The sequence below is a fragment of the Alligator mississippiensis genome, chromosome 9, assembly GCF_030867095.1.
Source record: "Alligator mississippiensis isolate rAllMis1 chromosome 9, rAllMis1, whole genome shotgun sequence".
Classification (NCBI taxonomy): domain Eukaryota; kingdom Metazoa; phylum Chordata; order Crocodylia; family Alligatoridae; genus Alligator; species Alligator mississippiensis.
In genome coordinates, this window is record NC_081832.1 from 75,112,631 (window position 1) to 75,139,499 (window position 26,869).

Consider the following 26,869-nt stretch of genomic DNA (forward strand, 5'->3'; position numbering starts at 1 on the left):
GGGGGACCTGCTCTAGATTGGGGCTGGTGTGGGCGAATCGCCCACACACCAGCAAAGGGCTGGTCGTGTGGCAACTTCCTGCTGTCGGCGCAGTTGGATTCCCATGGGAATGAGGCAGCGATGCCCTGGCTTGAGCAAACATTGCTGCCGCAGAAGGAAAAGGCCATAAAACGTTTACTGAGAGCCGGGCTCGCACGACCGTTCACCGCACGCCACTGCCGCACCGGGGAGGGAGGAAAGCAAACACCCCCGTGCACACAGCATCTCCCCATGTATGGCTGACACACATGAGGATGCACAAGGCATCCACACAGAGAGCCTAGGGGAGCTGGGCACCCCTTTCAGGCCCTGAGGGTCCAGATGGCTTAGGCGCCTTTGCAACCCTGACACCTGTGAAAGGCAGCTGAGCTGCAGCAATAGCAAAGCCCCCTCTCCCTCCTCCCCGAACAAGCCATCTCTGGGGTGTCCCTAGCTGGAAAGCTGGCTAGGTTTGGTGTGGCCCCCACGGAGAAAGCAGCCGCTGAGGAGTTTGCAGGGGGTCTCCAGGAGAGCCAGGGGGTGTAATGGGCACTGTTGCCTGCAGAACGGGTGTCATTCGGAGTCAGTGAAAACAGCAGCGAGCCCTCCCCGATGCCCTGCCCGCAGCAGGGAAGACTTGCTCTACGGGATGTTTGCAGCCCCCTTTCCCAGCTTGACGGGTGGGAGCAAAACGGACCCTGGAGATGCAGGGATTGGGACCCGAGCAAGGCAGCGAGATGATGTTCAGTGCATTGGCATGAGGTTGGGCCTTGTCTGCTTTCCTGGCTCTGGGGCAGGTGGTCTACTAGAAACTGGGACCGGACCACCCAGCCCCCATGTCGTGACCAGAGATCAAATGGGGGATGTGGCACTGGGCTCTGCTTGCAGGTTCAATCCCAGCTGGGCTGACCCAGGCCCACCTCCCTGTGGGGGATGCAATATGGGGGCAGCGCAGATAGCTAGGTGGAGAGGAGACCTCCCCTGTCCACTTTTTCCAGGGCTAAGACTCCCATGACTCTGCAAGTGTTCCAGGTTTGCCCCTGTGTCCTGAGCTATGCCACGTTTCTTCCCCGCTGTCCTGCTCTGCACGGGCCAGCTACCATCTTGCACCCCAGAGGTGGCTGCATTGCAGTGGCGCTGTGTGTATCTGATCAGGGACTATAGGACATGCCTATGATTTATGACCCTGACTAGTAATGCCCACACAGCAAGAGGGTGGGTCGGGCTTCTGGAAGGCCTGGGAGACCTCTGGGTCTGTAACACCAGAGCATCGCAGAGCTACCGCCCATGTTCCTACCCCTGAAACTGCAGCTGTAAATAGGCTGGCACAGAGCTTTACAGCAAGGCTGGCCCTGCTTCATCCGCTCCCTTGAGACTGCAAGGGATGGCTCCTGGCACAGCAACCCAGGCAGAACCCAAGCAAAATGAAATGCAGACCACATCTGTGGGGGGCACCAGGCTGCATCAGGCAGCTTGGGTGGGAGGGAAGGTAGATAACCTTGTGGTGGCTGGAGGAAGAGAAGGAGCGGGAGGAAGGGAGTCGTGGTGACATGCAGAGCAGGCGGGGTATTCGGGGGTATCAGCAGTGCTGTGAAGTTCACTGTCAGTGCGTGGGTCAAACCCATGTCTTCACCATGGGAAGGAAATGCCTCTTGAGGTCACGTTCTTCTGCTCCCATCTGGTGGAGACAGCTTGGCATTACATGTGAGGCCTTAGCATCCTGCAAGGAGGGTGAGATTGGGTCGCTGCCCTCATGAGTGCATAGGGGCATCCCAAATCCCCTGATCTGGGGACTGCCCAGGGGTTTCAGATGGGGCTCCTGGCTGTGAGACCAGCATGGCAGCACACTGCCTCGCTGCCCGGCAGACGGGCCTGAGCACGCAGAGTTGGGCACCTGGACCCGGTTCCTGCCCTGCTTTAAAGGCGTGAAGCAGAGCAAACTCCCCCAGACAGGGAAGCTGCACCTGGATGGGGAGCAGCCCTGCTGCACTGCTCCCCGGCTGGGAGCCTTTGCCTGTTCGGGAGGAGACTCTCCCAGCAGATGAGGCTCCCTGGGCTGCGCCAGGGCTCAGCTGCCCACCAGGCTCCTCATTTGTGTTAAAATCTTCAGGGCTGGGCCCTTGCTCCCAGATCCCTGCCCGGGCAGCAACAGAGCTGAGGCTGCCAAGTGTGACATGAGCACACCACCAACATTTGCCTTCCAGCCACTGCTGCTCCAAGTCAGGCTATCTCCACCAGCCTCCACTTGGACAGCCTCCATTAGTCCGGCATCCTCCCAGAGCTAGCAGCCCATCCATGTGGCCAGCTGGTGTGGTTAAAGCCAGCCAGTTTCTGCAGTACTCAAAGGATCACCGTGCCTAGCATCACCGCCAGGTAGGTACTTTCGACTCCCAACCCAAATGACCAGGGACCTACTTACAGCTGAATTGACTCAGAGCAGCCTTTAGCCCAGAGCAAAGCACAAACTCCAGCCTCTGAAGCTTGCAGCGATAGAAGTTATAACATAGAGACGATCCCTAACAGGGGACTGAGGGAGCTGGCAACTGGGAGACGGTCCCTCAGATAAGGAGCAGCTAAGGAATTAGTAAGAGAGACCAAAGGTCTGCCAAGGTTGCCTACTGCTCCATCATAAAGTTGATAGTTTAGTTCTTCTCATTCCCCGTAAGCTGGTATTTATTGGACCTGGTGAACACTACAGAGGTGAAGCCACGTACCCCAACCCCTCTGCCACCACAACCCACAGCTCAGTGGAGCACACACTTAACTGACAGCTCAGCTGGAGATTTAGCCAAATAAAGACCCACCTTCGACATCACTGTTGCTGGAGTGGGGCGAAAATTTGCCGCTTAATGGTGCTTATGGGAGGTACTAGCAGAAAGGGGCATTTCCCCTTCTCCCAAAAACAAGCCAAGCCACCAGCATCCAATCTCACAGCTCCTCCCTCACCCCTACACCAGCCCCGCGGCTCCCAGAGACCGTGCAAAGGGGACCAACACGATCCAACACCACACCCCGCCCGAGTCCCCGACGGAGAATCATTGCGTGCCACTCTCCAGAAGTTTGTAGCTATTTATTGCACTTGAAACACTAAGAATAAAACCGACGATGCCCCCTCCCCGCTCCCCCCGCTCCAGATATAACAGAAGAGTTGAGCAGTGATCATTCTGTTCACAGCCACGGGTTCAAAAAAACGGTAACAAAGAAGCCAACACGGACGCGCCGCTCGACAGTTCCCAGGTCACGTACAAAAGATACCGAAAAGGCTTTGATTCCAGCTACGTGGAGGCGGCCCGCAGGAGAGAGCACAGGGCAGCCTCTCGCTGGGGTCCCGATTTGTTGCATGATGAAACTCCTTGGTGTTTTTTTGTTTTTTTTTCTTCTTCTTCTTCTTATAACTTTTTTTTTTTTTTTTGCAATCATGTTAAATAAATATTTCCATAGAGATCTCATGTATGTATGTATATATATATTTCTATCTATAGGTTTGTGTGTATATATTTATATATATATATATATAGAATTATTTTCTTCAACCACTGGTAACATTTTCCCTGCTTGTCCAAAAATGGTACAAAAGCCCTAAAATTGTGCAACGGTTAGAAAAAGGTAACAACCATCCCCAAAGAAAGAAGTCTGTACGGATCTCCCTCCCACGAACCCGCCTTTCCTTGTGGATGTCACGGTTATGAAACGGGGTGGGGGTGGTTGGGCACAGCCATGGAGGGGATCAAGAAGGAAGGAAGCTCAGTCAAAGGAAGGGAACCGGGTGGATCTGCCTGGAGGGGCTGTGACCCCCCTTGGTGGCAGTGAATGGGGGGGCGCATCTGCCCACGGGCCCGTGGGTCCATCACAAGGAAGGTGTCTTTGGCTGCACTTTACAGGAGTCCCGCTAGAAAGCGGCTCCAAAGGGCTGATCGATGGTTGCAGCCTGCAGCCACGATGCCCGACCAAGGAGCTGCTCTTCCCTTGGTGTCACCCCTTTATAAACTGCTTGCAAATGTGCAACGGCTTCAGTTTGTAGGTGGCACCAGCCCAGAGGTGGTGGAGGTGTCCAGGAAGGTTTCACACCAACAGTGCTTACCTTTTGGGGCTCCTGGGACATCCCCACCACCTCCTCTCCAGCTGCTGTCTCTGGGGTTTGGATCCAAAGCTCCCAGAAGGCAGGCGTATTTCTCCAAACACAGCCTTTCCTTAAGCCATAGTACCACCGGCTGCGGTAGGACACAGGCTGTTTTGGGGACCTGAAGAGAGCTTCTGCATCTCTGCTGTTTGAAGGAGGATGCTACTGGTGGGCCACATGACTACCAGGACTCTCCGAAAGACGATGGCATTCATCCTCTGCAGACAGGGTCATCCTGGTGCCGATGCACATAAAGGCACCTCACTTTCAACACCTCGTCACTGAGAATTTGGGACAGGTGGGAGACGAGCCATTGGGGGAAAAACAGGATGGGCAGCCTGGCGACCCCTCTGCTGCAGCTGGCTTGCCTCTTCTACATCTAGGGAGGGTCACATTCTCAACAGTGGAGTCGGGTGAGGGTGGGTGGGAGCCAGGCCTTGGTTCAGTGCTCATCAGTTATTAATGACCGTCTTCTGCTGTAGCAGCAGGCCACAAGGAGTCCTTCCCCTTGTCTACCATAGCCAGGGGTCAGTGGGAGGACTTTTAAAACCACTTTGGTCTCAAGGATGTCGCCTGGCCTGTGCAAGACTCACAGGGACATGGAGCAAAGCTACGCTGGCCCAAAGATACTCACATGGGGTGGGAAGATGGGTGCTACAGAGGGGCAGGAGGCATTGCACTTGACTGATGGGGGCTGAAGGATTGCCCTTGTCCTGCAGAGGTGACAAGCTCTGAAGTCATCAGGGGTCTGGTGTTTTCCCTTCGGGGTGGAGGGACACGCTCAATGGGCTCTCCAGGTGGTTTGGCTGCCAGGCAAGAGACACTGCCCCTTGCTCTGGAAGCCAAAGCAGAGCCGCCGGGCGGTGGCAGTGGAGGAGCGAGACCGAAGGCTTGAAGGAGACCAAAGAACCCAGGAGATGACCTGGGATAGAGGAATTTGGCCACGGCTGCTGCAGCAAGGCTGTGGCTGAGTCCTGGGTTAACACTTACTGAGACAGAAGAGGCCCCAGGAAGGCAGAAGCCTGTGCTAGATGGCCAAGACAAGGTGGGGATGAAGCCCAGAGCAGATGATGTTTCTGGCATCGGGATCCCAAAGCACAGAGGCTGACACATGTATCCAGCAGGTCGTGAAAGGCTGGAGTGCCTCTTCCTTCATCAGACCTTTCCCATGGTGGAAGACTAAAATGAGCCAAAGCCACAGCCTCTGCGGGGGGGACAGCTTCGCTGTGCAATGCTCAGGGGACAGCTAGCATGAAAGGGGCATGGCTGCTGTGTGCAATCCAGCAAAGGTGTCCCTTGGGAAGCACTCTGAGAAGGGCCTACCTGCATCTAAGTCAGCCTGGACCATGCTGGATGGGACCCAGAAACAGGTGGAGCATGGGCAGCCTGGGCTGCTGCATCCTACCCATAGAGGATGGTATTCTTAAGGTAACCCATCAGCTTCATCCCTTGAAGGAGACACACTTCTAGGGGGACAGGAGAACATACCCACACCGAGGCCGGTATTTTTGTTGTGTCTCTTTGGATGTTCAAGGTCCTAACCCCCTCCACCACCTCAGTCTGCACTGCGCACAGGGCTGGCTCGATCAGCAGAAGCAAACACAGCAGCTGTAGGCACAGACGAGCTCCCAGCAGGGGAGAAAAAGCACCTGGGCCTGGGTTGTGCTGCAGCCTTCCCCGCCGAAGCGGCAACAAGGATGAGCTATGACTTTGGAACATGAGAGCGCAGCTGCTGCCGTCACGGCTAATCCTGCAATGAAACCAGGATCAGCGCAGCACCTCGTGAATGCCTGCAACGTCCAAAACATTTCTGGGGTCTTGGGATTGCGGCGATACATGGGCGGATCAGAGACCTCCTCGCAGCTGCCTTCGTGGCAGGTTCGAGGGAAGAAAGATAACGAGTTGTGAAGGAGCCAAGTCCTTCCTTGAAGCCCAAATTGCTTTGGCGCGGAGCGGATGCTGGAGGAAAGAGTAGATGCTATGGAAAGGACAATATCCCCAAAGGCGGATCCTCTCCCAAGAACGAGAGCCCTGGTTTAAAAGAAGATGCTGGGCCAAATTCTCAGCGGGTGTGCGTTGGCGTAGCTTCACGGTACGTCAACCTAGGTCCACGGGATGGCGGCACCGAGCATCCGACCGGTGTCTCCCTTCTGCACGCGCTCCTCACTGTGCGTGCACGCTATGTTGGGTGCAGGCCCATCCGCCGTGCCTCTTGATGCTTGCTAAAGGCCCCTGACTGCTTGGATTTCTTCCCCTCGGGTCCGGCGGGTTTCGCGCTTTGCTGACATGGCTGCGGTCCAGCAGGGAGTTGCCCTGCCCTGCCCCGCTGGAGAGCTATGCACTTGGAACCACAGAAAAGGCAAAATACACCATTCAGAACTGACATTGAGAAAAAAAACACTTACTGTTGTCCAAAAAACCCCCAAGCATTTCTGTTGGATTTTTTTTGTTTTTTTGTTTTAAATACACTCACGGTTTATAAAGTCATGCAAATGAAGAAAGTGCAGTTAGAAAGTCCCCCTAGCGGCGGAAGCGCACTGCAGTCACCTCACATCAAAGAGTAAAGAAGTTCCAGCAGGAAAAAAAGAGAACAAGGAACTGAAGGATTTACTAAAAAATAATAATAATAATAATAATAGAATCGTAATAATACCCGACCTCGTGCCTCTGAAACGTCCACCTTCGGGCAAGAAGGTGACGCCAACATCCAATCTCTTTCCAGCTCCTTCGCTACGTCATGAGAATGATGTAGCGGTGGCGTCTGGCTTAGCCTTCGAGAAAAACCCAGGATCGGCAATGACCCTGGGGAAGCCAGGCCCGTATTCCTGCCAGCTGGCAAAGAGGTCCTGTTGGGTTGACTACGGCCCCTGCGGCCCCTGCATTTCAGCACCGGGACGCCTCCCTGTTCAGCTGTTTCCATGAGGAGGGGCACTGAGGACATTCAAAGATTGCGCCCCAAGATCTCAAAGGGCTCGGTGCATTTTTCACTGGAAAACCAGCCCTGAAGTATTCCCCGCTCTGCTGTCTGGGATCCAGATGTAGGGCCATCTCCGCTGGGAATACCACTTGGCGATAACCCGGCTCCAAATGGTAAGAGAACAGAAACCCCCCCCCAAAAAACAGCAATCCCTCCCCCCCCAAATTACCCTCCCCACCCTTCTCCCACCCGAAACATTTGATATTTCTAGTTATTACATAAAGATCCATTTCAGCAAATACTCCAAATCAATTTACGAAATACACGGTAGGTTTGTTATTCCCCTTCCCCCCCTATAAAAAGGCATGCGCTCAAAGTAGAAGAGATAGCTAAAGGCTCCTTTGTTTCTTGAAAGCATGATCAGATTCCCCAAAGTTTTATTACTAAAGCTTGCATTCTCCATCTTTGCTGGAAGGTGTCGTGTGGTTGGGTTTGTTTTTTTTTCACGTCTCGAATCAATGGCCAGCTCTGTTTCCTTGGCACTGGCCTTGGCACTGAAGCTCTTTTAAAGGAAGGGTCTTGGCTTGGAGGTTCGTGGAGGTCTTCGACATGAAGAGGAAAACCAAGGCTCGGAGGGGAAGCTCGGAGGAGCTCTGTGCAAGGGACAAAGGCATACATTCAACAGCAGGTCTGGGGAGTGGGGTTTGAAGTCGGCCAGGGGTAAAGGAGACCACCTCAAATCTGCCGGAGGATGGCAGTGACCATCTCGTGCTAGGAGGCAAACCCGTCATGGAGTCGGGAGTGGATAATAACATGCGTGGAAGAAAAGCCGTCTACCGCACCAAACCCGGGGCTGTGGCAATACCTGCCCTGTGCTCAGAGCCCCGGGTCCCCCGCTCCGGTGGTGCTCAGGTACCTCGCTGTGCTGATCAAGTATTCAAAAGGGGTGTCTTCTTTGCTCTTTCAACATCTCTAGTCCCCCCTCCAGCGGAAGAAAGGGGAAACTTTGGACGCCCAAATCAGTGGGCGGATTGGCTGGGCCAGGGCTACCCACCGACTGCTTCTAGGAAGAGAGAATAAAGGCTATATTCTGCTCACCCATCAAAAGAAAACCCTCCTTGCCCTAGGCAGGTTGCGGGGTGAGGGTTGGAGGGGGGAAAGGGAGGGAGTTGGATTTGGCACCGGTTTAAGCTGATGTCCTTCAGCCGCTGGCGTGACAAAGAAACTTAGGAGTTGAGAGGCAGAGTCCTGGAGGGGGAGCAGCACATTTGTAGCATCAGATCAGGTACCTGGACCTCACGTGGACAAAAGCCACCGGCGCGGAGAGACGGTGACCCCAGACCTCTGCTGGCACAGAGCAAGCCGCTTGAAGCTCCCACCCGCATCTCTCGGTTGCCCCCGTCCCTGGAGGCTCCTGGGCAGAGACGGGAGCGAAGCCGGGGTGAGTCCTGTCCCGTCCTAGGAGAAACGTGGTGAGGAGGGGGGAATCCTGCGGGGAGGTGGGTGGAAGCCTTTACCCAGACCCGCTCCGTATTGCCGGCCACTTGGTCGATCGTTTCCCGTTCGCTATTCTTCTTGCAGAGGATTGTTTCAAGCAAAGGAAGCCGGGTCCATGCACAGGCTTTGCCCGAGAACTGCCAGAGGGCCGTGCGGGGGGGAAGGGGCGTGTGTCCCATGCGTGCTCACGGCGGTGTTTTTGGTGAGGAGCCTGGGATGGGGCAGGGGGGTGAGAGAGGGATTCCAGCAAAACCACGCGGTAGAACCAACAGCCAAGTCCATAGGTGAAGAGAAGGGGGGGGTCTCCCCTTTGCAACGAGGCAGTGATAAACCCAGCTCAGGTGGCCAGCGCTTCAGCTGAAAGACACAAGTTGGGGGAAAGGCTTTTTGCACCTCGCTGGACCTTGCAAAGGGCTTTCGGCGGGGGATCTCCTGCACACCCCTCTCCCCTGCCTGTCCACAGTACCACGCATGTCTCCCACCCTCTGTGTCATTCTCCACCCCACGGGCTGGGGACCGGGCTTCCCCACAGACATGTGCAATGGCCCACAGGCTCTAAGTTATTCTCCATCTACCGGTCTTGGGGTTCAGATGCCCCCAGATGCTACAGGCAAGCACCCTCCTACCTGAAGTAGGGACTTTGGATACTCCCTCCATCCACCTGGCCGAGGGCAGGCCGGGCACTGTCACTCCAGTGCCCGTGTCTGGGACAGGAACAGGAGACAAGGACTGGGGGGGGGAAGGGGGCGAGGCTGGCCCTGTCTTCTCAGGGACTTACTGCGGTAGGACGGAAGGCGCTCCAGATCTGTGGAAGTGAACGATTTGCCATTTGCCATCGCGGCGGTGCCAGATACGGGTCTCCTCGGACTGGGCCGTGCGCGGGATGCCGCCGGCGTCCACGTACTGCGTGATGCGGATGTAGGCGATGCAGGCGGACTCGTCGCCCATCAGGTGGATGTGCGGGTTCAGGATGGTGGTGTGCACCGGCTTGCTGTTCCTGGACCACACTGGAGTGGGGGGAGAGCAGGTGGGATTACACAGCGCCGGGGGGGCTGGAGGCTCTTTCGGCATGATGGGGGAATCTGCTCTGCCCTTCGCAAACCACCCCGGCTTATAGGAAGAGCAGATGCCTCCCTGGAAGGGGAGCAGGCTTCCTGCTGGCACCGTGGGGCATTCGGTTATTTCTGCAGAATGCAAGCGGTTCCTCTAGAAAACAGCCAGCAGCCAACAAGCAACTAACCCGACAGCCACCCCATGGGCCATCTGGACCCCAATCAATTTGCATTCGACTTGGACCTTTTGGAATAGCTAGGACTCAGCACTGGGCACCTGCCAGCCTGGCGGGGGGTAGCCCAGCCCTGTCCCCCTGCTCTCCCCGGAAAGGTGAGAGGCATCAAAGAGGTCCGCGGGAGCCGACCACGGCCGCTTACGGTTCTCAAAGTAGAATCGATGGAATTCCAGCCCTTCCACCAGGTTTCCTAGCGCCTCCGGCTCAAAGGCAGTCATCCCGGGGTCGCACATCTTCCTGGGGAAGCCGATGGAAAAAGAGAAGGGGAGAGGTTATTGTGCAAACTCAACCCTGACCAGCAGTGAGGATTTGTGAAAGCAGTGTGCGATTCCCCCTAGGCATTTCTTGTGTAGCACCCTCAGTGACTCATCTGAGAAACTGCATGCTCCGAACCAGGCCTGGGAATGCAGGGAGAGGCACAGGATGCTCATTGAGATGGGGTTTTCAGATACCCCGGCTCAGGTTTTGCAATGCTGTGAGCAGTTTCTGGCTGCCTTTCTTTTTGGACACAAGAAAAGCAGAATAACCCACTCCTTCTAACCCTTTCTGCTCCATACCCATACATTCCCTGCTCTTATAGCTGTTATAGTGATGGCTGGGATGGCCAGTCTCACGGCTTGGAGTGAGCATTGGACTTGGGGAACAGGCTGTCCCAAAGTGTAGTCCCAGCTTCGATGCTGACCCATTGGGACACGCACGTGCCTCCTCCGAGCCCTGCTTCCACCGCACCCTGACACTGCTGCACGGGTGAGCGCCAAAACTCAGCACGCCCTGTTGTCACACCTGGGAGAGCTTTGCCAGCTGCCTGCACTACAACCAGCTCAGCCAACCCCCCTCCTGCCGCCAGCACCCCGGCGCCCACACTCACGTGTAGGACTCAAAATCTCCGTTGCTTATTGCTTCGATCAGCTGCTCCGTCACTTTGATGATCTCTTGCTTCCTTACTGTTTTAAAAGAAAAAAAAGCACAGAGAGTGAGAGCCCTGCAGAGCACGGGGCCGCCATACAGGATTTGCAGGGTCACAGTGCTGATGGCGGGGCAGAGGGTGCCAGCATGGAGGAAAGCAGAAAAGGCATCCTGGTGGCTGGCTAGGAAGCCCCTTCCGAGTTGGGGGAGTCTAAAGAAATCCTTGGTTTCCTGCTCTTTTTAAGGAACAAAAGGTTAGTGGCCAAGACGGGGGACGAGCAAAAGAGGCATGGAGCCTTGCATGAGACTAGCTCTACCCCTGGGCTAGTAAGTCTCAGTGTAAGCCACTACAGATGATTATCATTTCTCTCCCCAAGACCCATTGTTGCTAACTGGACTGTCAGGCTAGAGCTCAAGGGCACACATCAATGCCGAGGGAACCCCTCAGCATGGTCCCCGGTGGCTGTCCTGCCTTTTAGTCCAGCTGACACCTGAGCTGGGGCCATCCTAATCGATGGTGGTGCTTCTCCTTAGTGAGCTAAACCACTGCTGGCCTCTGCCCGAGGCAGGAGCAGATGCACTCAGGTGGTCCCACCTGGGGGAAGGAGGCTTTCCCTTTATATGGCCTCAATGGGAGCTTTGTGTTTCTCTTGGGACGCCTCCGTTCCTCCAGGCCCCGGAAACCGGAGGAGGGGAGAAGCAAACTGAATGCTCGGCAAGGGCAGTGCCGAGCTCCTGCCATTTCCCGCCTGGTCCCAGCTGGAAAAAGCCTTGTCCTTCTCCTGACAAACAGGCTCCGATTGCTGGATCCTGCCAGAGCCACCCACTGTGCTTACGAGAGACGTCCCAGTTCAGGCACGAATTGGTGGGCTGGGTGGCTCTGAAAGGAGGGTTCATTTTTTTATCACACCGAATTCGGGAGAGAGGGTCATTCATAAAACAGAACAACCAACTCCAGGGTGGCTTCGCATGCATTTCCATCCCTTTCTGCGCTCATTTTCATTCCCTTGCCCTTGGGAGTTCTTCCCCATGACAACAAATTTTCAATTAACTTGAATGTCAAGCCAAAGTCCCTCTCACTCGCTGTTGGGTTCACTTCATTGGGGAAGGCTTTGCAAATTAGCACTGGCAAATTGTTCCCCTGGGCTGTTCTTGGAAAGTTGGCTCTGACAGGTGCGGGGAGGAGGAGGCAGAAAGCCTTCCTGCCTCAGCCTGTTGCAAGCGGGAGGTGGGTTACTCTTCGGGTTACCTTCAGGAGGGACATGCGTGAACAGGAGCCAAGCTGAAATGGGGGCCTTTCAGCGTGGGCAGATGGACTGCTGCATTTAAGCACTCGCAAGGACAGGGAAGATCCCAGAAGAGCTAGGGAAGTGCCTGGATGGATGTTGGCAGGAGGAGACTAATGTGAGGGATAATTGTATAATCGCTGCATACAGCACGGCACAGGGCCATCTGGTGAGGATGGGAGCCAGCGCTCTGACTCCGGCACTGTGAGCTCTTGCTGCATGGATATGAGGCTCCGAATTTGAATTTGTCCCCAGCGTCAGCCCAGCGCATTCAGCTGATTTACACTGACAATGAATTTTGTCCGGCCTTTTCCCTGAGAGCTGGGACCCCCTCTGAAAGACATGAGCTTATGTTCCACAGATGGACCTCATCATAACATCTAAAAACCACAGAAAATGAGGGTTGAAGGGACCTCAGGAGGTCATATCTCGCCGAATCCCCTGCTCCAAGCGGGACCAGCCCCAACTACATCATCCCAGCCACAGCTTTGTCTACCCGGGTCTTAAAAACTTCCAAGGATGGAGACTGCACCACCTCTCCAGTGCTTCACCACCCTCCTAGTGAGAAAGTTTTTCCTAATCTCCAACCTAAACCTCCCTTGCTGCAACTGGAGCCCATTGCTCCTTGTCCTGTCATCTGCCCCCACTGAGACCAGTCCAGCTCCATCCTCTTTGCAACCCCCTGCAGGGAGTTGACGGCTGCTATTAAGAAAAGGCTGTGAGAGAGGCTCTGAACGAGGCTACAAGCAGGGGGACCTCTGGGGACCTCCGCCTGTACCTTTGGTGTCTTCATCTTCGATGGTGGTGTTGGTGCTCTCCGAAGACTCCTGGCAAAGAACAGAAAGGAGACAGGACAAGTCAGTCTCCCCGTTGCCCGTGTGTTAGAAGGGGCTTGCGCCTTCCACAGCCTACCACCCGCGGCTCAGCCTGCAGCCCCGATTCTGCAAAGGGACAGAAACCAAGCCAGATACCAGCCCTGAGAGCCGGTCGTCCATCACAGGTCTCACTTGGCCATCGCACTGCCCTCCCTGCCTTTCAAACCTGGTCATCAAGGAGCTGGGGGCTGGCCACGGAGCATCCCATAGGAAGGGGCATGGCTTTCCTACAAGTACCTACAGGGAGGTCCGAGGGTCGGGTCCGGAGGGGAGGTTCTGGAGGTCCCTATGCCGGCCGGAGGGGCAGGGAGGGCTGTGCAGGGTGAAAGACACCATGTGGATTGTACGAGAAAGAAAGAGATGTACAAACTAACAGAGAGGGAGCTGGGATGAGAGAGTGAGGGGACTGTGCAGGAGTGAGAGAGACCACATGGACTGCATAGTCAGGAGAGAAACGTACAGTAAAACAGAGAGTGGTCCAAGACCCACACGGACACAGCTCCTTCGAGACACAGATCAGCGGGGGCCGCTCGCCAAGCTCCCCACCAAGAAAACTCTTCTGGCTGAACCGGAGCCACAGCTGTGCTCCTTCATCCCAGGACAGGTTTGTGTGTGGTTTCCCCATCGTCCCCTGCGGGAGGTTGCCGTCCGTCCAGGCGCTTCCTGGCCATGCAGCTCCGGCAGAGCCAAGGGGGAAGGCTCCCAAGGCTCTCCGGAGGGACTGCAGAGATGGCAGCCCCGCAGCAGGACGGGGAGAAACGCCACAAGGACCTGTCAGCAATGCCCTTCCCACTAGCTCTTGAGCAGCATGGGTCCATGCCGGCCCTGCCAGTGGGATCTGGGGGTGATGCTGCTTTGAAGATGTTTCCTCCAGCCCCGGTGCCCCCTTTCCCCTACCCCACGGGTCCAAGGGAAACTTCAAGAGCAGGGTAGGCCAGAACAGGTGGAGAGGCCCAGCATTATCGGCACTGAGGAAGACGAAGGACACTCACCATTAACTGAACGCTGGAACTGGACTTTCTTTTCTGGAAAAACAAGGAGAAGAGATGGAACAGGAAGAGACACAGAGTGAGCAAGGCAGAGAGCAGCACATGGGAGGCAGCCGCTCCTGAGCCACCCTCTTGCGTGGGCAAACGTAGGCGCTCGACGTGAGGAACCGATGCCAAGGTAGCACATAGGGCAGACAGAGCCATGCGAGCTCCTTCGCGCAGGTCTGCCGACACCTCCCTAGCCTGATCTGCCTCGGCCTCTGCTCTTCCAGTGCACAGCTCTGCCTATGCAACTCGGCCCTGGCCGGATCTCCCCAAAGTGGGCCTCTCCTGAGAAAAGACCTCCAGTCATGCCAGTGGTTTTGGAGGACATACCTCCACTAAGAGACCACCATGCTCATGCCACTGCTCTTCAGAGGAGAGACACCAATATTTTAGTTCTCTTCAACACCTAGATGTTCCTCTACCCTGACCACAACTTATGGCTATGGGCTATCCACTAGAGTTGTCCAGTGGTTGGTGCTCAGTGGGGTCATGTCTCCATCCAGAAGCCTGCCACAGAGTGCTTCTTGGACAAACCGTGGGTCTGGCTACTTTGCAAATGGCAGCACAGGGCAGGGATACACAAGCGAGCTAGCTTCAAGACGTGAACCCGGGTGAATTACCCTGCACGGATCTCCACCCCGACAAGCTAGCTGGCTTGACTATCTCTCCACTGCACTGTGATCTGTCAGATGAGCATACCCCACATCAAGCCTTGTCCATGGTGTACCCATGGACTCCTCAAGAGACAGGCTCTTATAAATATATCCAGAAGGATATATATCTATATAGGACTTATATAGGTCTCCCTACATATCTATATATCTCTCTCTATAGAGAGATATATAGATCTATATAGATATATCAATCTCTCTCTCTCTATATAGCTCTATATAGAGAGATATATAGATATATATCTATATACATAGATCTATATAGATCTATACAGGGATTAGCAAACCAGGAGATATATATTTATATAATATATAAAGCAGGAGATATAGATATATATAGCGATATCTATTTATATATCGCTATATATATCTGTATCTCCTGGTTTGCTAATCCCGACTGCTCCAGGATCCTTGAATAAGAGAGATTCCACAAGCGCATTTCTGCCTACGACCCCAAAACATTGCTGCGTTTCTGCATTTCTTGGGCTTTCATGCTTGTATTGTCACTGCCTTCTGCTTGGCTCAGTGACTGAGTCTTCAGAGGGATGGGGAAGAGGACCTACTGCCTTCTCTCCAGCCCTCACATCTAGGATACGAGCCACCGCAGGAAATAGGAAAAGCCAGTGCAAAATGCACCAGATTTCAGAGCTGCCGTCCTGAGGTAATAGGCTCATTGCCAACACATTAAATTAGGCACAGACATCCTTCCCACATGCTGCTATCCCTACCAGTGTGGTACACGGCATAAGCTGTACATGCCCCCTCGTGAGATATCACGCGGAGTCCCATCAGAGCGCCTGATGGCTGCATTATGAAGAGCCGCTTGTGCTCATTACCACTTGTTCCTCCCTTTGCATCCTAAAGGAGACTCGCCAGCAGCCTCAACGTCATTAGATCCCATCCTACTTTGGAAGAACTACCCCCAGCTTGCCTGACAGCCCACGGTGGCTTTAATCTCTGCACACACTTCACTCGCAAACTAGCATGCATCCTCCAAGACAAGCCTGCAGAGCAGCAGCTGCAAGATTTAGGATGGAACCTGATGAGACCGAGCAGCCGTGGTCGCCTCGCTTTGGGACGTAACAAGCTGTAAGAAGGCTTAAGAGCTCCCACTCGTCGAGGACGCGACATGGGGCACCAACTGCAGAAATTTTAGACGCCACACGATGCAACACAAAGCAGTGATCGCGTTCGTTGAGGACGTACAGTAACAGGATGCAACATGGGGCAGTGACTTCGTTAATTTAGGACGTAACAGGATGCGACACGGGGCAGTGACTGCATTAGTTTACGATGTAACAGGATGTGACACTACACAGGGCAGTGAAGGTGTCGTAGCTGCCAGGAAAAGGAGGACCCCATATGGTCTCCTTGCGTTGCCCGGCGGCGGGGGTTGTCTGTTGCTGAGTGCCCAGAGCTGCACTGTCGGGGATCTACAGTAGCCGGGTGGAGGGTAGGCAGGACCAGGAGAAAGCCACTATTTCTTTACAGGCTGGTGTGGCAGCTGCTGTGGCTTCGGGGCTGTAGCCCAGGAGGGATGAGTCAGGCACCTGGGCCCAGCCTGATGCCACAGGGTAGTTAATCCAGTTGTTTCCTCCAGCAATAGCTCCAACCTCATGGGCCACATGACAGGGTGACCCCAGAGAAGCAGCAACATGCCCTCCACGGAGAGGACGACGCACATGCCTGCTCCCAAGGAACCACCCACAGTTTTCGGGACCCGGCAAATGTGAGTAAAAGCAGAAAAGCAAACTCCTCTGGTGCCTGCCCCGGTTGCTGCAGGCCATCCTCATGGTGTCACAAAATCACGTCCCACACTCTGCACCCAGGGGAGATGACAGGGGAGAGCAACCGGGCTTTCTGCAGGCCCCTTCCAGCCAAGGCAGGCGAGAATGGTGCCACCGACCAGTGTTAGAAATCAGCCAACGTTACAGCCCACTGGGAAGGGCTGTGGGAGCAGAGAGGAGCCATCTCCCCAGCCCATCCAAGCTCGATGCCAGAAATGATTGTCCTGGCAATGCAGAACCATGCAAAACCGTGCCCAGGCCATGCACTCTCTGCAGCGGCATGCCAAAGGATACTGCCGGACAGGACAGCCCCTTCCCTCCCTGCTCCCCTTTCCAACGGGACCTGTGGGACGAGGCTGTGAAGCAAAGGATACAAACCGAAGCCACCTAGGCAGATCTGTAAGCAGGGACCCTTCCTTCTTAGTCTTTTGGTTCAGAAGAGTGTTTACTTGCAACCGTTTCTCTACACATGGCCCTTCCTTCAGACCTGGGGCCGTGCTCACCCTCCCAGCCACCCGCAAAGCCGAGGCAGAAAACATTAGCAAGGAGGGGAGGAAAACGATTTTCCACCAGACTGACCCTTACTGAAGGCCAGTCAAGCCCTGGCCTGAGTTTCCCCTCTTTCTTTTCTTTCCAGAGCACCTTTCCATTTTGTCTTGCCTCTGTCACTGCCCACATCCTGGCTTTACTGGTGTCTCTGGGGTGGACACTTCCTCCAGTGACGCTGGGGTTTTTGGCATTGCACAGTGGCAGAGGGAAGGCAGGTGCTGTGACCCTTCCCTAGCCCAAAACTTGGCCCCTGAAAAAGCCCCATGGAAAGAAGAGGTCACCATAGCTGCTGATCCCTGCCAGGCTGAAAGCCCAGAGATTTTTGGAGCGCCTCCCATCTGCCCATAGCCACAGGGTAGGGCATTGCGCCTGCTCCTCTGCAGGGTGGCTGCTGGCTTTCATCAGGCCCTGGCTGCAGGGTAGAAAGAGGCTTTCACACAGGTGTGTTTGTCCAACCTGTTATCAAGCAACGGGTAGCACAGCTGGCTGCTTATGGGAACTGGTGGCTTCTCCGGGGTGCTGGCATTTAGCTGTCCCCCTTGCCCTCGGCCAGGGGTGGAAAGCTGTGGGCAACACCTGCATAGGAGGGTCCCACATCACCTGGCAGAAGGAAGGAAGCCCTCGAATCTCAGGGCGAGGGGAACAATCAAGGTTCAAAACGGGATTTTTTTTCATTGCTATCCTAAATCCTGAACTCTGGGGTGGATATGGGTGGGAGAGAAGGTGAGCCCTGCCCCACCAGCCCCATGCCCCTTGAAGGGGCAGTAAGAAGAGCTGGAAAGGACCTGGATGGCTGTGAATGGAGCAAACTATGCTGGTGCCTTTGCTGGAACACAGGCCGTTCCTTCCAGGTGCCCCGGCTCTGCCTCACCCAGTGCCCGGGAGCCCCGCGCTCATGCTAACTGAGCCAGGGAGCCTGGAAAGCTGCAGCTGTGGGTTCGCTCAGCTCTGCTCTGCTGCCAGGCTGTCCCTCTCCTCTCCCTCTCCTGATTTGCCCCGTCCCTTCCCCCTCCTGCTCTCCCTCCCTCTGCCAGGGAGCTCTGTACAGAAGAGATGCCGGGAGCCCCAGGCTCACCGAAGTCCACCTCTCGTTGCCATCCTGCCGGAGAAGCTGCAACGTCCAAACATGAGCTTCAAGCCCCGTTCTCTCTGCTCAGCCAGGCTTGTCCTGGGGAGCTCTGCACAGGGCATGGACCCCGCTTTTCTTTCTGCTGAGGCTGGATAGGGGAGAAGCATGTGTGGAGAGGGGGAAAGAGCCCCTGGCAAGGCGAGCGGGGGATGGACCCTGCTGCGGGTGAGCTGGCGGCTGCGCTAGCTGGAGGGAGGGGACTTACCTTGACGCCATCGTTCTTCTTGTTGCCGCCGCTTTTCCCTCCTGTAGACAAAAAGAAGGCGGTGAGCACGGCCAGGCAGGGTGCCAAGACCAACAGGCCGAGTAAGAGCAGCATGAGGAAGGATGGGCCTGGGGCACGCCAGGCAAGAAGGAGCAGGAGGAGACCACGGGCTTAGGAGTGCTCCTTGCCACCGGTGCCCTCCAGAGCACGGCAGCGATGGCCCCGCTCGGAGCTCACAAGGGCCCTCCTCGACGCCAGCCCTCCGTCCCGCCGCACGTCTCTGCAAAGCCCATGGTTGCTTCTACGGTCGTCCGGCCAGGGGGCTTGAGCCGAGGCCAGAGGAGAGGGCTGAGCTGAGGGAGAGCTCCCTGGGGGTTCCCGTCCTCCGGGAGCCGTGTCAGCGGGGATCCAGCCGCCGTCCGGCCCGGGCTCCCCTTGCTGGGGCCGCCTGCTTCGGTGTGTGCTGCCGAGTGCCGAACAAATGCCTGCCTGCCTGTCTAAATTTAGCCCCATGCTGCTGGGGTCATGTGCTACGGCCCCCTCGGCCCGACAGCTGCAGCCCTCGTTCCGACGCCGCGGATGCCTTCCTGGTGCCCACGTATCCCGGCTGGCCCCACCCGGCCACAGGTCCCTCCCCAGCCACGGCCCCTGCAACCCACTGCCAGGTCCCCGCAGGGAGGGGAGATGGGATGAGTGCGCTGGTGCTCAGCCCCTCTCCCGCAGCCCGTGGCACATGGCTGGGTGCCACGGGGGGGTATGCAGAGGCTAAAGGGGGTGGCTCCGAACTGCCAAGCCTTTGATGCTCCCCGACAGACTCTTATCCCTTCCAGGCCTGATATAAGATCCCTGCCAGCTGTTTAACCCTTTCAAACCCCCAGTGCACCACTCGCTGCTGCTGACACCACCGCTGTCAGCAAAATCCCAGCTGTCCCCAGAACAACGCCCAGCTCTCCGAATGCCCCGGGAGGGTCCCAAGCCCCCTGCACCTGCCCTCTGTCCCTTCCAGCTTAGCCCCTGATCCCTCTGAGGAGCATCCTATCTGGACATCTACAGCTCCTTTGCAAGAACTCCCTGCCCCAGACACCAACCAGCCAAAAGCGAGTGCTTCACACAAGGCCAGGGCTGGACCCATCACCTTCTTGCAGTGCCATCCTGAAAGGGCCCTGTTGTGAGCCCATCCCTGCCCCGGCTCCCAGGTCTCCCTCCGGGGGATAAACCCTTCACCCTACCCAAGCATCCTCTTTCCCATACGGACACTCTCCTTCCTCTCTGGGCTCGCTACGCCCCCATGCCTCCTCTCTGCCCAGGATGTGGCCTGTACCCAGCCGGCTCCCCCCGGCTCTGGGAAACTCCGGGTCCAGTTCAGCTTCCTTGTGTACCTCGTACCACTGTTCACACCAGTGTGAGCGTGAGCCCTGTCCAAATGCAAGTGGTGCCCGCTGTGGTGCAAAGGACCCTTTGAAGGTCAGGGCCACAGCCGGCTGCCCACGTGAGCGGGTAAAAGAATGGCTCCTTTTAATAAGCTACAACTCCCCGCTGTCTCTCCTACCAGCTGCCAAGGGCAGGTGTCCACATTGAGTCACAGCAGCTCTTTCACACATTTAATGACCTACTCACAGGCCATCTAAAAATGCCAGGTGTGGTTTGAGGGTCTTTTGAGAATCCAGGTCTGTGCGACAGCTCTATGCGGACTGTGAGGACCCCTATGTAGACAGCGGGACCTTTCTCTGACTGTTTAAAAAGGCACCTCCCGCATTCTGGGAGCGATCCAACCATAAAATGACCATGGTTATTAATATTAACCCTGCAATTACCACGCTTTTCAGAATCAGGAGGGACCAGTAAAGGAGAAAGCTCATTGCAACCTTCTCCCATCTGTCAGGCCTTTGCCAGAGTGAAACGCTTTTCAGCATCACCCCCGTATCACTGCTGCTAACAGGTGGGACTACTCCACCCTCTGAGACACTGAACGGACAGTGGGACATGCTGCCAACGGGTGAGATGCCCTCGTTCAGCTCAGCCCTGAGACCTGCTCCCTGATTTACCATCACCAAGTGTTGTTTTTCTAGCTGGAGCCTATTTTTTTTTTTTTTTGCTTCATGTTGGATGGAGCAAAAAACAAGCCCAAGGAACAAACCCAAGACTGGTCCAAACTCAGATGCATCTGCATGCACTCCAGACCTGACCAAACCCTTTCCCTGGGGCTGGCTGGGTGCTGGAGATCAGACAGGTGCTCCTCTTCAGGTCAGCAGGTTCAGTGGATCCCTGCCCGGTGCCAGGATGCCTCTGTCTTGCCAGGTCTGGCTCTGAGCAGCGTGCACAGAGTTTGTGAGCCCATGAGCTGGATCCTCACCTGCGAGGCTAGCTTTATACCAGGGGGACACGTGGGTGATGGCAGCTCTCAGAGAAGATGCTCACTAGCTATCTCCGGGCAAGACATTCCTTCCCAAACGAGCACAGCGCCCGTCCCTTCCCGCTTGCTTGCATGCGTGCTATTGCCCCCGATGACATGCGCTGTTGCTTACCCAACTCTGAATTAGTTAGGCCAGTGGCTCTCAACCTTTTTAGACATGAGGTTCCCCCTCAATAGACTTGAGGAACTGCCAGCTCTTAGTTTGCACCCATTTTTTGGCTGCAGAAAAATACTCGAGCAGTTCTCCTGTTGCAAAGAACTCGGACAGCCCCCAAGGTGTTTTTAGCACTCTGGGTTCCCATTCGAAGTCTCTGGGTTGGTCTTGTGAATCACATTTGCCTGCCTCCCAGTGATAGTATCACGTGGCACCCCAGAGCACCCTTGAACGGATCTCGAGTCAACCCAGGGTGCTGAAGCACCCCGGGTGAGACTCACTGAGTTAGTCTAGAAGGTGCAACTCGGCCCTGCCATCTGCCCAGGGCCAGGGGATGAGTTGGAGATGTCCTACGTGACTTCAAGCTTTGCTGAGACTCTGTTCACAGGACTGCTCTCTAGAGACAGAGAGTGAAGGAAGCGCAGAGAGAGAAAGGAGGGAGGGAGACGGAGGCAGGGCCCTGCAGTCGAGTGCTGCTGGCTCCTGGGACGGTTTCCAGTGGGTGTGAGCGCGGGGGGGTTTCCATGAGTCCAGCCCCCACCCCTCTCCAGACAGGGCCCCGAGTGCTGGCCTCCCAGCTGGGCGGTCAGATCAAGGAGAGCAACTTGATTACTCATGGGCTATACTGGGCTGCCCTGGGTGACCTCCCTGCAGCAGAGCCCTTGCTTTCCAGGCCAGCCAGAGGCATAGGATTGTAGGACCCATCCCAGGAGCCCCTCCGTGGAGGCAGAGAGTCACATAGGACCTGAATCAGCCCTGCTCAGGCCCTCACTTATCGCAGGCATGTGCCTGGGGGTAGAAACAGCAGTACAGGGAGAAAGGACAAGCCAAGCCAGTCTTTAGCAGTCCACACTGGCAGCTTTTCAGCTCCCATATCAGTTTTCACTTGCCACCGGAAACCCAAAGCATGAGACATGCAAAGGGACAAGCCGCCCGGACAGCACCTACCAGAAAAATTGCGGGTCGCCAGCATGGTCGTGAGAATAGCTCCCTGAAACGCACAGGAGGCAGAAAGGAAAGAAAGGAAAGAGAGATCACTGTGCTCAGTCAGGCCCCTTGTTTCCCCGGCCATCTGTCCTCCCACGCAAAAGCTGCCCAGAGGAAAACGGGACCAGCTGGGGATGGTGGGGATCACGGCAGCAGTGCCAGGGATGTGTATGCGGGCCAGAGATGTATGCACCAGACTGCTTGTAGGGCCAGGACAGCGCGTGGTGGATGGCGGGTGCTATGCAGGGGCCCTTCTCTCTAGCTGGCAGGGGGAAGCATGGGGGGAGCAGGCCGTTTGGGTCTCTCCCCTTGGCCTTTTTTACAGCTCGTGTAGGCAGCACCATTTCTTACACCCTAAACTCCAGCGCTATCAAGAGACAAGAGAGATTTCACATCGGGTATTTGGGTGAGGATTACTTCTAGCAAAACTTCACGCACCTCGCTTGCTCTCTGGAGATTTGGTTGGAATCAACACAGTGGACGTGCCAGGACTCCCCTCATCTTTTCAGCCCCGACTTCAGGTATTGCACTACCGTCCCCTAAACTGGCCACACCTCTGAGATGAAAGGGCAAAGTCTATATAACGGGGCCCAATTCTGATTTTGGCTTAGCCTGGTGCAAATCTAGAGTCAATCACGCTAACCTAGTGGAGTTACTGTTGCTTTCAAGGGGTGTAGCTAAGCTAAGAATGGGGTTTGATGCTATTAAATGAGTTTTTTACCCTAACTACAGCTGGGGGTGGGGGGTGGTTTCCATCAAAACTAAACTTTAACCCTTAAATAGAAAAGGCAATTGCAAAAAAATGTTCCCCACAAATGGTTTCCATTTCCTCACCAGCTCTTCTAACTAGCTCTGTAGCCTGTCGTGTGATCCCTTTACCGTAATCCTTACAGTAATGGCATACTCTTTAGAAGCGCAGCCTTGAACTAATGAGATTACTTGTCTGGGTGAAAAGTAATCACAGATTATTGCTGGTTTCTCCTCCAGATAATCTTGCTCCTCACCTGCAGTCCTGCTGCTCTGTGCCTCATGCCAAAGCTGACGGGCGCTGGGCCTTGCTCGGAGGGGTTTGAGGGCAGCAAGTTGCTGCGGGGGGTGGTTGGGGCACTTTATTTTGCAAACCGGCAGGGAAGCAGTGCCCCCAGCATTGGGTTGGGTGGTGCCACGAACCTAGAGGTGTTGTCCTTTGGTGGAGATGGAAAATCAAAGGGCTGATTTCTTCTGACCACCAAGCTCCAAACTTTTTTTGTGTAATGTCTCCTGACTTCAGCTCTGATGAAGATTTTAGCCCTGCGTTTTGCCTACCTACCTCTGAACCCCTGCGTGGGGTGGACTGGAGACAACCTTCCTTCTTCCTCTCTCGATCTACCCTATTGCACTGTGTGGCACTGCTGTGCATTGGGAAAGGGGCTGCCTCCCAGGCAAACGGATCCCAGCGTTTTGCTGAGATTTGGCATCTTTTGAGTTATAACCTGCATAAAGGGGCTGTGTCACAGTGAGGCATTGTTCCCTGGGGGAAGGAGGATGCACTGGGGCTCTGTTTGGTCCCTGTCGCCCCATGCAACTTCCATGCAAAAAAAAAAATACGCAAGGCATCAGTAACAGGTGGCTCCCTCCACTGTTCACATGAACCAGCTGGAGCAAGCTAACCTGTTCCTCCGTTGCATCCATTTGCATTGGGGTCCTCATGTTCAGAACCTGACAGGCTCCCACAAAATCCCCCACTCGTGGCATCGCATTGATTCCTGCCCTCCAAGACATGCCAGCCTCTTCCGTTCAGGCAAACAAACCCACATCTGCATTTCCCAGAGGGCTCCCAGAGCTGGGACCCCAAAATTACCTTCAGCTTCCTTCTGGCGTTGAATTTCTTCAGGCAGTCCACCGTCTCCTGTCTGTGCATGCAGGATGCCACGGTGGCACGGTGCTGGAAGACAGAGCAACAGCCCGCTCAGGGGTGAAGATGGACAGGAGGGAACGCAGAGACACGCAGGAGGGACGGCTCGGGGCACATACATCCACCCTTGTACTCATGCATCCATCCCCTGAGACGTACGACCAGAGCTGTACGGAGCCGAAGGGGCCCCTGGCACCACCTGCTGAAACTTTAGCAGGAGTTTGTTACCCTCCTACCACCTTTGCACCTTGTTCTTTCTGCATTTGGCTGGCAGAGAGCTGGGCTCTGCCCGGAGCTGACCCTTGTGCCTGGATAACTAGCCCTGCTGTGGGGGGGTGGAAATCTTGGTGGAACTGGGGGGTTATGGCCTTAACAAGGCCCTGAGGCCAGGCCTTGAGGCCCCCCGTATGGGCTGCAACACCATTCAGACCTCCTCCTGGAGAAGCCTGCTCCGTCTGATGGCATTGGGGTGGATTGGGCTGGAGATTTCAGGAACGCCAGTGCAATAGCTCATGGAAGAGAAAACCCTGCCCACGTGGAAACCGAGGCAGGGTTCAGGCCTGCAGGGATGCCAGAATCCAAAAAACATCCTGAGAGAAGCATCTCTGGAGACGCGGGTTCCTGGCAGCGCAGGCAGGAGGAGAGTCGTTTGGCTGTGGGTAATTTGCAGCTTCCCCAGGGGAGCTCGGGCCAGAGGAAGTGTCTGGTTTTCTCTGACGTTCCTGCTTTCTCCTCCTCCGCATCATTTTCCATCTGTGTGCGGCCAAGGTACAAGGAGGCCAGTGACTTTTCCCTCCGGGTCACGTGGCGAGTCAGGGACTCGTGCTGGAAGCCGGGACCCTTGTGTGCACCCCGGGGCACCCGGGATCCCGGGGAGCCAGGAAATGTCAGCGTGGTAAAAGCCTGGGGAAAACACACAGGCCTGCCTCCAAATCCCTCTGGCTTCTCTGAGTCTGCGCAGCTGGCTAAGTGCTCCAGCTGGCCCTCCGATCTACCTGCCCCCGAGCAGCTTCCCGAAATATCCCAGGAAAACACGGAGACCTGATGGCTCGTGTTGGTAGGATGCCCTGTCCCCCAGACTCCTAGCCCCCATGCGAGGATGCTCTAGACAGTGGCAGGAGCATCCTACAGAGACCGTTGAGACTGGAAGTGGGGTCGATCAGAGGAGTACGAGGGTTAGGGTCAGGGTGCAGGGGAAACGGTCCCTTCCAGCCCCTCTATGAAACTATGGGAGGGCACGGGAGAGGGCGTGAGTTTATAGCATGAGGCTTCCAGCATGGGGAAGTGTAGCCAGAGGGCTCAACCAGCAGCCCAGGAGCTGGGTCAACACGTCAGACACAGCCCCTTCCCATCCCTTGGAGAGAGGGAAGCAATGCTGTCCAAAGGGCCCCGATGGGTACAGGACACTAGTGGAGTCCCTCGGCACTGCTGTTGGCTGGGCCAAGACAGCATGTCTTCTCTCCTTCTCAGGGCATCTGCATCTGAGCGTGAGCATTCAACACTGTTTGTATTCACACTTCTATTTCACTGAGATTTAAAGGCACTTAAATGTCTCATCCCGACGGTGAGAAAATCCTGCCAGCCAGACCCGTACCGAGCGCTGGGAGGAGGAGCGGAGTGGGAGAACAGCCTCTTGCTTACACAGAAAATAGACGGTGGATAGACAGGATTGTAAATATTCAATGTGCAAAGTAAAGTGTCACCATATTTGCATAATGCTTCCAGATGTCTGGACCGGTGTCCTGAACAGGTCCGTGGCACCGTGATGGAGCCGGTCCCATCTAATCCCACGCTTACTCATTTTCTCAATGCCTGCCCTGCCAGGGCGCACACTTACCGATATCCAGGGGTGCTTCAGAGCCTCGGCTGCCGTGATGCGCTTGGAGGGGTTGATTGTCAGCATCTTGTTGATGAGGTCTTTTGCTTCTGGGGTGACTGTATCCCACTCAGGCGAAGGGAACTGCAAGGCAAGGGGACAAAACGTGAGGTTGGGGATAGCAACGGAAATGCCTGTCTTTCTTCTGCCACCCTGTAAAGCTTGGCTCATCCCTGTACTATCCTTGGGGAGGAGGACCCTCTTCTCGCACTGGGCTCGGAGTCCAGGAAGAATGAAGGAATATCAGGGAGCAGGAGAGAGTCTGTTCTCTGTTGGAAAAACTCAACCCCGCTCATGCTTTTGCTCCCCTTTTTGCTTCTCCCGAGGCTTGGAGTGTCTCTCCACGACCAGTGCCTATATTCCTCAGTCACAGGCACCTTAAGTAGCCAGTGACATCCTTCCAGATACCTGTTGGTCTCAGCTCCCAGTCCTGCTTTTATAAGGGAGCAAAAGTGGGGACCCAGAAGCAAGGGGGCATGTGAGGGAGTGGAGAAGGAGACGCGAGAGAAGAGGAAGGCAGGGAGAAAAACAAAATCCACTTACATCGTAGGCCCCAGCTTTGATCTGCTGGTAGAGTCGATGCTGATCCTCATCCCAAAAAGGTGGATACCCAACCAGGAGAATGTAGAGGATGACTCCTGTTCAAGAGGAAGGTGGGAGAATATTACGAACAACTCCTGTTGAATGGAAGGGGACAGGTCCAAGGCTCAGGGACCCAAGCCTGTACAGACCCAAGCTGTGCACGTGTATAAACAGGGAAAAAGGGGGGTTGAATAAGCCTGGGCTTGCTTGTGTGCCCAACTGCAGGGTGTGCACAAAGTGACTCAGTGTGCACATGGCTGGTGAGACACTCAGCCAGCCCCTGGATTGGAGATGCCACCATCGATGCACCATCATCGGTGCACCTGGGGCTGGCAACTGTGCACACAAAACGTAGGCGTGCGCTGGGCACGAGCTTCCTGCGAAAGGGCTGGGCCCGAGAAGAAATCTGTTCTAATCTGCAGAGAGCGATGATCTGGAAGTGCGTTCGAGGAGCGGTGCCTCTCCCCATGCACGAGCTGTGAAATCAATTTGAAGGTGACGCTTTTAATTAACTGGGTCACTGGTGCATTGTGTTCCAGAGATGTGACTGCACACTCGGGCTGGCCTCGTGCCTCTGGCACGGCCCCGTGAGAAGTGCTGGCATTTCACAATGGGCGGCTCGTTGGAGAAAGCGGCCGCTGCGGCGGCATTTTGAGCTGGCTGAAAGCAAAGGGCTTGGCC

At 55.5% G+C, this 26,869-nt stretch overlaps 1 protein-coding gene across 2 annotated transcripts in view; it reads right to left on the minus strand.

The window, feature by feature from the left end:
• Window positions 1–7,303: 7,303 nt before the first annotated feature.
• Window positions 7,304–26,869, minus strand: part of CAMK2A (calcium/calmodulin dependent protein kinase II alpha) — a 54,220-nt gene continuing 34,654 nt past the window's right edge. Inside the window, exons 9-19 of one of the 2 annotated variants that reach the window (XM_006275374.4) lie at window positions 26,150–26,244; window positions 25,568–25,690; window positions 23,677–23,760; window positions 21,798–21,840; window positions 18,283–18,323; window positions 13,900–13,932; window positions 12,811–12,859; window positions 10,709–10,784; window positions 9,983–10,077; window positions 9,331–9,559; window positions 7,304–8,909 (exon numbers count right to left, since the gene is read on the minus strand). In XM_006275374.4, coding sequence (XP_006275436.2) covers window positions 8,906–8,909; window positions 9,331–9,559; window positions 9,983–10,077; window positions 10,709–10,784; window positions 12,811–12,859; window positions 13,900–13,932; window positions 18,283–18,323; window positions 21,798–21,840; window positions 23,677–23,760; window positions 25,568–25,690; window positions 26,150–26,244 — 872 coding nt within the window. In that variant the 3' untranslated portion in view covers window positions 7,304–8,905. The remainder of the gene's footprint in view (window positions 8,910–9,330; window positions 9,560–9,982; window positions 10,078–10,708; window positions 10,785–12,810; window positions 12,860–13,899; window positions 13,933–18,282; window positions 18,324–21,797; window positions 21,841–23,676; window positions 23,761–25,567; window positions 25,691–26,149; window positions 26,245–26,869) is intronic. The other variant, XM_019478662.2, reaches the window with a different exon arrangement.